The 12,642-nt window shown below is 42.3% G+C and overlaps 1 protein-coding gene across 1 annotated transcript; it reads right to left on the reverse strand.

Annotated features, from left to right (window-relative positions):
• Positions 1-2,713: 2,713 nt before the first annotated feature.
• Positions 2,714-3,646, reverse strand: LOC119240301 (olfactory receptor 7A5-like; the record flags this gene model as incomplete). Its single annotated transcript, XM_037504657.2, has 1 exon — positions 2,714-3,646. A coding segment is annotated over one exon (933 nt), but the record flags the coding sequence as incomplete, so codon positions are not given.
• Positions 3,647-12,642: the final 8,996 nt, after the last annotated feature.

Genomic DNA, 12,642 nt, shown 5'->3' on the forward strand with positions numbered 1-12,642 from the left:
AAAATTTCAGGTGATGTGTTGACTCTGTAGGCTGCTTTGTGGAGGATGTTCATTGTGGCCACATTGATTCTTCCAATCCATTCGCAAGAAATAACTTTCCATTTCTTTGTATCATTTTTATTTCTTTGACAGAATCTTATAGTTTTCTTAATTCAGTCCCTTCACAGCCTTTGTTAAGTTTGCTAACTAGGTATTTAACTTTCATTTGTTTGGTGTGATTGTAAATTGGATCATTTCTAACTTTTTCATCCTCTAACTATTGTGTATATATAGGAAGGCAGCTGATATGTTTGTGTTTATGTCCTGCCACATTAACTGAACGGGCTGATTGTTTCAGTGAGAGCCGACATCCACGTATCCTGAAAACCCTAAAAACTGGACATAAATGGAACTCATCCTAAAATAATGAACACTATTTACAGGCATTTATTTCTGAAAACATCCATCTGAATATTGGTTTGTTGTTCCCACAATGCTACATGTAAGAAAACAGACGTATGGCCATCTTTTTAAAACATAATTTAAGAAAGCAGTTGAATCTCGCTAATCTCCTGTGTATTCTGTATAACGGGACCCCTGCCGCATGTATGCTAAATTTCTTATTGCTACTTTATTTTTTTTTTTTTTCTGTTTAAGATAATTTATTTATTTATTTTTTTTTATAAATTTTATTGTTATATTCCTACTTTAAATCAGTAATTTTTCCTTATATGTTAAAGTGCATCATAGCCTCATTATTCACTTTGAAATGTAAATTAATTGTAATACAAAGCTATTAATTAAAGGAGACACTCCCATTAAATTCTTTCCATTTCTCTTGAGTTCAGTTTTTAATTGTTAAATTGAAGTAATGTTGCATTATAACCTTACATGTATTTCTGGTATACATGATTATTAATAACATGAGTATATGCAACATTTAGTTCACTGCTAAAAGTTCAAATTTATCTTTCATGATACCATTGTCCTCTGTTTCTGATTTAACCACCTCCCTTCCCCAATCTTTCTATTAGCCACTAATTTTTCTTATATAGTCCAAAAGTATATTTTGTTTTATGGACATGATCTGTTAATTTGTTTTCTTTATCACATGTGAGTGAAATCATATGGTATTTGACTTTCTCTGCTTGGCTTATTTCAGTAAAGATAATTCTGTTGTTTCCCTTGTGTTGTTGCAAATGGTATAATTTCATCTTTTAATATCCAAATAGTATTCCATTATCTATATGTACCATTTCTTTTTGTCCAGTTGTCAGTCATTTGGATTGATTCTACCTCTTTGCTATTGTAAATACCATTGCAGTGAACACAGGTGACACACACCACTTGGAATTAGTGTTTATGGGTGTATTTTCCAACTGAATACTCACAAGGAGACAAATGGATCACAGGGAACTTATATTTTTAAATTTTGAGGGATTTCCATACTGCTTCCATAACAGATGCACAAGTTTCCCTTCCACCAACATTACATAAGTGTTTTCTCTCCCAGCGGGGACCCTGTGAGCTCAGTGACCAGCACAGAACAGGAAATCTCCAGCCTCTACCAGAGTGAGGAGATCAGAGTTTTCAGGAGAGCCCAGATGGCTTCATAATGGATCCCAGGACAGAGAAAGGACGGGTGGGACAGAGAACACAGCACTTGTTTGCAAAATGTCAAGCAGACTTACAGCATTTGCAAGCCGAGTCCCTCAGTAGACAGCAGTACTGGTGCCTGTGGTGGTCATTGCCTGTGGTCGCTGCCTGCAGCCACAGCGGTGCAATGGGCACACAGCCCACGAAGGTCCCCCCTTCATATCAATGCCAGCTGAATCCAAGATGGAACCCTGTGGACTAGACCCAGCTCCAGTCACCAGGAGAAGCAATCCGTGGCAGGAGCAACGAGAGGGATGTTGGGAGGGAGGTGAGGACAACTGAAGACCAATTGGTGCCTCTGTGGAGAGAGAGGGGAGGAGGTGGAGGTGACAGAGTTCACGTCTCAACAAACTGAGACAACATTTAATCCCCAGCCCCACAGCTGCCTCCACCTCAAACCAAGGAAATCTAGAAAAGAAACAATCAAACTACCCCCAGCACCCCAGCTGTACACCTGGAAATGAGGTGACATAAATACTTAGAAACCAAGGAACAGCTGTGCACAAGAAGGGAAAAAAGTAGCAGAACAGAAGTTCTGCTTCATATAGACAGGAGAGAGAAACACAGGAGTTCGGTGAAGTCTATGAAACAATATTAATACAACAATGCGTTATGGGAGGTGACTCAGACAGGCAGCTGCAAGGCAGTAGAGAGAAGATAGAGGAACATCGGAGCGCCTCACCAAAGAGATGGACAGTATTAAGAGAACACAAAAGAGTCTCTGCATGTTCACAAAACAAATATAGAAAGTGCTTTAAATAGAATTAAACTGGCAAACAAAATAATTCAGAAATGAGGATCCAAATCTATAAATCACTCAATAAGGAAAGCTCAGTAAAGAAAATGAGACACAGACACAGGAAAAATGAGGAAATGCTACCAAAAATCCCAGCCTCGGTGAGAAGTGGACACATAACGACAGTGGATAAGCCAGAAGGTAAATAGAGAAGGAGATACACTTTTCAAAAAAATCATACGTGAGAATTTTCCAACCTAAAGAGTAAAATAAGCACAAATAACCAGGAAGTACTGTGAGCCCCGCTGCTCCCGACCAGACAATCTGAGGAAACGGCCCCCGTCACGTTGGGGTTGCTCTGCAGCTGAAGAGCCTCCTCAGGGCCTGCTTTATGTCCTTGTTTCTGAGACTGTAGATGAAGGGGTTCAGCATGGGGGTGACCACCGTGTACATCACCGAGGCGATTGCACTGTCCCTGGAGTCCTGGGTAGCAGCAGAGCTGAAGTATACACCCAGCGCCGTCCCGTAGAACAGGGAGACCACGCAGAGGTGAGACCCGCAGGTGGAGAAGGCTTTGTACCTGCCGCTCGCTGAGGAGATTTTCAAAACAGAGGATACAATCTTAGAGTAAGAGTAAAGGATGCCACTGAGAGGAATGATCCCCAGAATCCCTGTTGCTAAATATATCACCAGCTCATTGAGGAAGGTGTCAGAACAGGCAAGCTGGATCACCTGGTTCAGTTCACAGAAGAAGTGAGGGATTTCCAGCTGTGAGCAAAAGGACAGTCGCAAAACCATTAAGCTGTGTAATAGAGAATGCAGAAGACTTAACACCCAGCATGCAAGAAGCAGGAGGCCACAGAACTGGGGGTTCATGGTGACCATGTAGTGCAGGGGATGGCAGATGGCCACAAACCGGTCATAGGCCATGGCTGTCAGGAGGAAGTTGTCCAGTCCTGCAAAGAGGAAGAAGAGAAATACCTGGCTGAGACAGCCCGCATAGGTTATGGCTTTGTTCTGTGTCTGGATGTTCAGCAGCATCTTGGGGACGGTGGTGGAGGTGAAGCAGATGTCGGCAAAGGACAGGTTGGCGAGGAAGAAGTACATGGGGGTGTGCAGGTGGGGGTCCGTGACGATGGCCAGGATGATGAGGAGATTCCCAGTGACCGTGACCAAGTACATGGCCAAGAATGCCCAGAAGAGGAGGGGCTGCAGCGAGGCCTCTTCTGAGAGCCCCAGGAGGGTGAACGCTGTGGGGTGGGTTTGGTTTCCTGGCGCCAGGTCGCTGGTGAGCCTGGGGGATGGAGACAGAAGTGATGTCAACTTCACCACAGCAGAGCAATCAAGAAATGAGGTTAAATGGGGTGATTTTATTTTAAATACATTCAGTTAATCAATTTCATGTCTTAGAGCTAGTACCTGTTACCCGAAATTTTCAAGGCTGTTAAGTGACTCACCTTCTCCTGAAACTGAAAATAATTAGCCATTCTTACATCTAATGTAAACATATTTCCAAGTCAAAATTTTCTTTGAAAATGTCCTAATACTTTCTTTTAAATACATTTGACCCATTGCATTATACAAATATTGTTGGAATCATGGAGAAAAAACAGTGAGACTGACTTTGAAAAATCCTAGCCCTTGGGTGTCCCTGGTGGCACAGGGGCTAAGTCTCAGGGTCACCACTGGGACTGCCTGAGTATGATCCCCGGCCAGGGAGCGACCCACATGGCACAGCAGACCTCTCCTGTCTCCACACTGCTCCCGTCAGCAGTGGATTTCAGTAGATCTGCCTGACCTGCCCCCCACTCTGTCTATGGTGAGTGCCTCACCCACTGCATCTTTGGCCTGCTTCCTTGTTCTTCTATGCGTGCGTAATAAATAAATAATTTTTTAAAAAAAGGAAAACTCCGAGCCCCAAGCATGTTTTCTTCTAAGTATGTGTGTGGTCTCGGGAAAATAATATTTCATATGGTGATTACTATTGTTAGGTAAAATAATGTAGTGGGATGAAGAGTTAGAATCAAGAGGAATCTTGTATAATCACTTCCAATGAACAGACTTTGAACAAAAATATCTGAAGGCAGCAGGATTTATCTATGAAGGAGACATCACACGGCAACAATATACGCTTGAGAAGAACATTTGGGTTTGGGGAAATAGCCAGACAAAGATGGAATCTAGGAGTGTTTTGGGCACAGTTACAGATCCACGAAGTAGGGATGTGACCGGAGTGGGTGCTTTAGGTTTGGGGTGAGATGAGAGAGTGGGCAGCAGGCCCCGACATCCTGCTGCTGTTGAAGTTCCTACACATGACATTGTACATTTGCTGATCTTCTAGTGTGTAGATTGTGTTACGTGTGCTGTGCCTAAGTGTGAGCATTATGTGTTACATGCATAAATGAGCCCTAATTTAATCCCGCCATAGACTATAATTTCTTTCCCTCATATCTCTTCTGAATTCTGAATGTTTGATTATGGAAAATAGCTTCCACTTGGGCGAGGTGTGTAATCTGTGTTTCCCTTACCTGTAATAAGGCTTATTTCCCTTATTTCCTCCAGTCACACACTTTCTGATCCACGCTTAGGACATTTTGACCTGTGCATTGAGGCAGAGCTGAGAATTGGAATCAAATCACTAAGGACAAGGAAAATAGGAAGTGTTTTACTTTGCAAAGAGCCACCTATCCAGAATTGTTGTAAGGAAAGTTATTTCCTCTGCATTTTAAGACACTAGATACCTAAGATCAAAGAACCTTTTCCTGTGTCCATATTTATTTAGTCATGTATTCATTTGTAAATGAGGTAGTATTGGGGAACCCCCACCAGATAGTGGCACCTTAGTGCACCCACCCCCACTCACCCATATTCCACCACCCCAGACCCTTGTGCTTCCTTCCCGCCTTGTTCTTCCCCTTCCCCCTCCCCGGCTCCCCCTTTGGTGGTTCAGTTCTGTAGTCAGCTGTCAGGGGTCAGTTTCACAGTTTCTCTTACTCTGTTAATTTCGTTACTTTGTATTCCTGACTGGAAAAAGCTGATTGGCAGATAAATGAAAAGATGATGAATAAAAATAGTGTTTAATAAAAGAAGCATCAGGGTCTTTATTTAGAAGTTTGGTGATGTTTCTTTGACCAGAAGTCTGCCATAGGAAATTTAATCCGTGTTTATTTTGATGAACTAATGATACAGGTGCTTTGCAATATATCATTTCACTTAAACTTCCAGTTTCCAAGAATCTATGCATGGTATTTAAGTTTGAAATTAATGTATTCACTATACTCTGACACCCCACCCTGACTTAGTTTAGTTGGGAATAGTAGATAAATAAATGCATATTGCATGAGCTAGATGAAGAATATGGCCTCACAAAAATAATGACAAGTTGAGAAAGACAGACAGGAAAATGCCAAACTAGTTGTGGAGAAACGCAAGAGGAATTTTCATATCCTGAGACTCACCTCCATTAGGGGGTCAGACCTGAGTTTACATGAGTGAAGTAGAACAAAACAAGTAAAGCCTGCAGGAAAATATCCAGTGCACTGTCTGAACACACCATGGACATTGATTGACTGTTCCATCAGTTGTGTACACGTGTGTATGTGTGTGTGTCATTTCTGTGTGTGTGTGTGGGTAGATAAGGTTCATCACAGAGTAAAGGCAGGTCTGACTTTAGGCCACAGTAAGAAGAATCTGGCATCATTGCATACAGGAGAGAAGTATTTGAAAGGTCAGTTCTTGCTAACGAGGGAGAGACCAGGTGAGTGAGGCCCCAACTGAAGGGCCAGGCCGGGTGGAGAACAGTTCCTTGGACACCAGGGCCCCCAGGCTGACGGGCCCGCTGTCACTCCACTCGCCTGTACTGGGGTTGACAGTGGGCTCCTGATCTGAGTGTTGTTTTTGTACCTGTTCCCCCTTATGTGACCACACGCTGTGACATGATGCAGAGTGAGTGAGATTGTCCCTCCTCTGGTTTTTGTTTTTGTGAAATTGATTCTATGATTTCCTTGGGCTTTATATTTTGATCTCTCTTTGACACAGATAAACTGGTCCTTGTTTTGCTCCTGGTCCAACAAGCAGTGTCCTCCCCAGACAATATTCCATACAGTCCTGCTCGTGCCCCAACAGTCTGTCCCTTTCCTCCGTGTTGTTTATTCCTGAGACCATCATATCCCACATGCGCTATTTCCGTGTGCTCAACCCTCTCTGTCATAACGTAACATCCACATGAGCAGGGACACCAGCTAGTTTGCTCACTTTTGTGACTTCATCATATAGAAACTGTGTCAAGGAATTGTAATCCATACATAAATGGAATACCCAGAAAAATAAAGCCTGGTTAAATATAATAGAATCAACATGAATGCATTAAGCACAATGTAGCAGAATCTAAGACTTTGGAAGAATAGTCATAACAAGAACTTAATCACATCCACTGGTTCTCTAAAAAGTAAATTGGCAAAGACTTGAAAATGAAAAGAGGAATCACACTCTTTCCAAAGCAGTGGAAACTGCAGATCCAAAGCGCTCATTTCTCCATAGAGAAACAACAATGGATTCCATATGCTTGAGGAATAGATCGAGATTGTCCTTTGAATACAGAAGAATGTGACCCAGGAGATGGGAAAGTGGGGGCTGTTTTTATGAACAAATTGGCTGTCCATCGTCCCTTTGTCTCTCTTGTATGCAGAAGCTTTTCAGTGTGTGTAGCACCACGTGTGGCTTCCTGCTTTTTCATGTCACAAGGAAGTCATTGCCTATGCAAATACCAGAGAGCGCCTAAGTATGTGTTTTCCAGAGGAGACACCTGGATGGGCAGCAAGCACATGAGGGGGTGCTCAGGGTCACTCACCAGGGAAATGCAAATCGGAACCAGGAGCCTCACCTCACAGCTGCTGACAGAGCTCCAGGGAGATGACCAAAGGTCAACAGTGGGAGTGGGGTGCAGAGAGCCCTGGGGTGCTGTCGGTGGCTAATACACCGCTTCAGGCACAGTGGGTAAGAGAACAGAGGCGCCTCACAATAGCAAAGTTAGACTCCCCTGTGATCTGTTCATACATGTGCAAAGGAAATGAACACAGGACTTTGAAAAGCTGTCCGCAGCCCCTTGCTTAGTGAGCAAAATGTAGAAATAACCTACAAGTCCATCATGGACAAATAAAAGACATAGTGTGTACATATGTTGATATAAAAATATATGCGCTGTATTATATGTGTACACGATTGCTCTTACTGTCCAAATGAATATACATGGATCGTGTAAAACATGGAATGAGTAACACACACACAGGATATGGTGTTGTTACAATACACATTCTATATAGTAAAATATCACATGATATCCAGTCAAGAGAAAGAAGGCACCACACAGGCACCTAAGAACATTCTGCTACGTGATAGAAGTCGAGGAACTACAGATACTGCTATCACTTCTGGGTGCGGTCCTGGAACAGACTGAATTGGTTACAGGGACCCGGGGTGGGACAGTTGTAAAAAGTTGTTTCAGGACACACATTGGAAGCTGCTGAATGAACAAGTTTCTACAAATCCACTGCATGTGACAGTCAGCAGTGCTTTCCTGCAACCTTCCCAGTTGTGAAGAGATTATTTCTTAATCATTTTCTGACAAAAATAAATATTAATTGTGTTTATTGAGGAGGTGTCAGCTAGTGCTGCAGTGGTCATCACATTGCAGTAGATTTATATATCCAGTCAACATGTTTGTCTCCAACTTTCACATTGTTTCATGTCAACTAAATATCAATGAAAATACAACAGATCACATCACAAATGTGAAGAGACACAGTAATGAGGAAACACAGATGTGACATGAACACAATGTGTATGAGAGCTTAGTACTACTCAGACTGCAAGAACAGCCTGTGTTTAACATACATCATGGGACACAAAGGATCGACTGAGGCCCACACACAAATTGAAAACTTTCAAACATTTTGTACAACAATCTCTGCATATATGGGAGAATTAACTGCCAAGTATTTATTGTGAAAAGCTCCTATTTGGTTTCAATATTTGAAAGAAAACCAGATAAAAGCTCAGGCTGTAAGTAAATAAACTGTAAGAATGAGAACAATTTGTAATTGGAAGAAGCAAAATTCTAACAAGCAAAGGTATGGGATTTGACAGTGCTAGAGTGGTTGTGAAGTTAAAATCTTCAGTCTCCCCCAACAGACATTTAAAAAAAGGATGACTTCTGTGAGCATCTACTGTGAGGGAACACTACACACTGTTCCTCTCCTCAGCTGCTCTGTGAGGTCATCTGCCTCCATTAGTTTGGATCTCTCCAACACAGATGCCCTGCTCATCACCCCGTCCACTCCCGTCATCCCCTTCGTATTTAGTACTTTATTTCCTGTTCCCTCAACTCCAAACCTTCTTGTCTCTGTCCTAACTTTGCTGGAACCACATTAAGCCTCCACTCCTCCTTCAGTCTCATCCTAACAGATTTTCCTTCCTGACTCTTTACTCTCAGCACCATCTCTGTATTGTTGAGAGCAGTGGACAGTTTTGATCAAAAAATAAGTAAATTAATTATAAATTGGTGAGTCAGTCAAGCAAGAGAACAAGGGAACCTCTTGTCCCTGGGCCTGGTTTGGTCTCTGTGACCTGAGGCAGAACTTCTCAGTTTTCATTTTCTCTGGATCTGTCACAAGTGCCTGCTGGGCTCTGAGACTCACCTGGGTGGGGGCTGTGAGGGGGGCTTCTCCATGTAGCCGTCTAGTCCCTCCTGGACGCTTGAATGGATCTGGGCTGTGTCACAGACAGGATCTCAGGAGGGCGCCAAGGGCTGGTCCCTGGGCAGAGGTCGGGCTCCACAGACAGGAATCATGTCCTCTCCGGTCCCGGGTTGGACAGTCTGAGGGACCGAGGGAGACAAGATATTTACTGCCCTCCACGCGGTCTCATTAGTCACACCTCACTCACCTGCTCCAAGCTCTGAGCCCATGAGTTCCCTGTGGACACTGGATTGGGCAAAAGGAAAGTCTGTTAATGATTCTCTGATCCCGAGAGACTAGATTAGATGTCAAGTGCATCCCGTTTTGTTACTCTCCGTCCTTCATGTTGTAACCACCCAGCACCCTGTTCTAATTCCGTGTTCATGTTTTCAAAATGTGCTGCTAATTGCATGGGGACTATAATCAAGATGAAAATGCAAACATTGTGCAAAAAAGGAAAAATGATGTAAAAAATAGATAAAATAAAAAAAAAATTAAAAATCTGTGCTGAGGATCCCAACTTGACACGATGCCCTGGATCATCAAGGCACAAATGTGTTGGGGACACAGACCCCCATCATATGTCCAGTAGTGCTGTTCCTCTCTCGTAAAGCTGAGAACTGAGTCCTCTATATAAAACTTTAGCAACCACACTCCTTGTTGTCATGGCACTTTTGCAAAAGCAAATAGGAATTTCTTCTTTGTTTTTACTGTGATGTGACTGCAGCAGCCTTATGTTTGAAACTCCAGAAGGAAACGACTGTGTTCCTAACCAGCTAAATGTGCAGGGTCCAAGAGTGAAGATTTTGGTAACTGCCGCACTCACTCTGAAGCCCGTGCGCCTCCATTGACCCCCGAGACTAAGCACGTGTCCTGCTTAGAGCACAGGGAGCTGCTAACACGCTTCACTGCTTCCACCATGAGGTGCTGCCCACAGCAGTCCACTCCTGACACCAGGTGTCCCCATCCTCACAGGTCACCACGTCATCCGAGCAGCAGTTGTCTGAGCAACCTCTGAATCGTGCCCAGACTTCACTGCCAAAGCAGGGTCCGAGACAGCCCCCGGGGAGGCAGGAGCAGGCACCTACAGGAACTCCAAGTGAGGGTCACCCATTGCTCTTCTAGCAGCCAGAGGAAGGGCTTGTGGTGACCTGTGACGTCTCGTCTCCTCGGAAGACAATAGACTTACCTTAACTTTCTTGTCCTCAGTGTCCACTTTGTTGCCACACAACACAGTAGGATGTTTTCACACCCCAGCAGGTCCTCTTGCAAGTTAGGCATGTTCTGGGAAATAACTGGATGTGACATCAGACAATCCAATGGCACCCTGGGCTTGGCCTGACAGCCTCTCTCTCCATGCAGATGTCTCCCAACCAGCTGTGCACCTCACAGTGAACTGGACCCGTCTGTCTCTGTTGTTGTGCAACAGGAGAGGAAGGACCTCAACAGCCCAGGTTCTTCCTATGTCTGTAATTTTCGGAATTATGCTGTTCAGATGCACCCTCCCCTTAAGCAGGTGTCTTGTTGCTGTAGTGCTATTTTCTTGGGCTGTACAGAGCATTCGGGTTGCTATAGGCCCAGTTATTTATGTTCTCCTTTGTTCCTCCTGCTGCTGGGGATGATTCCACGAACACATCTGAAATTTCTATTGCAGCGTTCTCCCCTATGTGTGTTATGGTTTTCGGTCTTACCACAAAGTCTTTTTTTTTCATTTTCAATTGATTATTGTGTGTTTTTAGAGAGAGTCATCTTTCGATTATAAAAGGGATGGTTTTCTTGATTTCTTCTTCTTCTGATTGATTGTTTTTGTGTATAGGAAGGCTACTGATTTTTGCATGTTGATTTGTATCCTGCTAATTTACTCAACTGCTTGATTATTTTGAATAGTTTTTCTGTGGAGTTTTTAAGGTTCTCTGTGTATATTATCATATAGTCTTCAAATAGTGATAGTTTTACTTCTTCTTTCCCTATCTGGATTCCTTGTATGTCTTTCTCTTGTTCTATTGCCCTGACTAGGACCTCCAGTATTATATTGAAGAGCAGTGGTGAGAGAGGACGTCCTTGTCTTGTTCCTGATCTTAAGGGAAAGGCCTTCAGTTTTTCACCATTGAGAATAATATTGGCAGTGGGTTTGTCGTCTATGGCTTTTATCATGTTAAGGTATGTTCCTTCTATCCCGAGAATTTCAAGGGCCGTCATCATAAGTGGTTGTTAGACTTTGTCGAATGCTTTCTCAGTATCTATTGATATGATCGTATGGTTTTTATTTTTCTTTTTGTTGATGTGTTGGATTATACTGATTGATTTTCATGTGTTGAACTATCCTTGTGCCCCTGGGATGAATCCCACATGAGCGTGGTGTACTGTCCCTTTGATGCATTGTTGGATTCTGTTGGCAAGGATTTTGTTGAGGATTTTTGCATCAGTATTCATTAGGGAGATTGGCCTGTAATTTTCTTTTTTTGTGCTGTTTTGTTTGTTTTTGGTATTAGTGTAATGTTGGCTTCATAGAATGTATTTGGTAGTATTCCTTCTTTTTCATTTTTTTGAAAGATTTTATGTAGGATAGACACTAATTCATTGCTGAACATTTGGTAGAATTCATTTGTGAAGCTGTCTGGGCCTGGGCTTTTGTTTTTGGGGAGGGCTTTCATTACTTCCTCAATTTTGCTTCTTGTAATTGCTCTGTTTAGTTGTTCTATTGCATCTTTGTTCAGCTTTGGATGATTATATCGTCTGGTAATTAGTCCATCTCTTCTAGGTTGTTGAGTTTGTTTGCATAAGAGTGTTCATAGTAATCTCTGATTATCTCTCCATTTCTACTGAGTCTGTTGTGATTTCTCCTGTTTGATTTATAATCCAATTTATATGTGTTTTTCTCCCTTGAAACAGAAGTTAATTTTAATACAATGCCATTTATTAAAGGAGACACTTGCATTAAATTCCTTCCATTTCCTGTGACTTTACCTTTCCATTTTTTACACTGAAGTAACCTTGCATTATAATTTTATATAAATTTTAGTTATGCATGATTAATATTAATGTATATGTGCCATTAAGTTCACTAATAAAAGTTTAAATTTATCTTTCATTATACCATCGTCCTCATTTCTGATTGAACCACCTCCCTTCTCCCATCTTCCTGTGAGCCACTAATTGCGCTTATATAGTCCAAAAGTGTACTTTGTTTTATGGACATGATCGGTTTATTTGTTTTCTTTATTACACACAAGTGAAATCACATGGTATTTGACTTTCTCTGTTTGGCTTGTTTCAGAAAGGATCATTCTGTTGTTACCCTTTTGTTCTTCCAAATATAAATAGTATTCCACTATCTATATATACCACATCTTTTTGGACATTTGTCAATCAGCGGACACTTGGGTTTTCTCTACCTCTTGGCTGTTGTAAGAACCATTGCAGTGAACATGGATGGAAAACACCTCTTGGAATGAGTGCTTTTTGTGTGTATTTTCCAGCTAAACACTCAGAAGTAAGACATTTGCTTCATAGGAAACTTATATTCTTCAATATTTG

This window comes from Talpa occidentalis, unplaced genomic scaffold, assembly GCF_014898055.3.
Source record: "Talpa occidentalis isolate TD23 unplaced genomic scaffold, MPIMG_talOcc4v2.1 talOcc4.12, whole genome shotgun sequence".
NCBI lineage: Eukaryota > Metazoa > Chordata > Mammalia > Eulipotyphla > Talpidae > Talpa > Talpa occidentalis.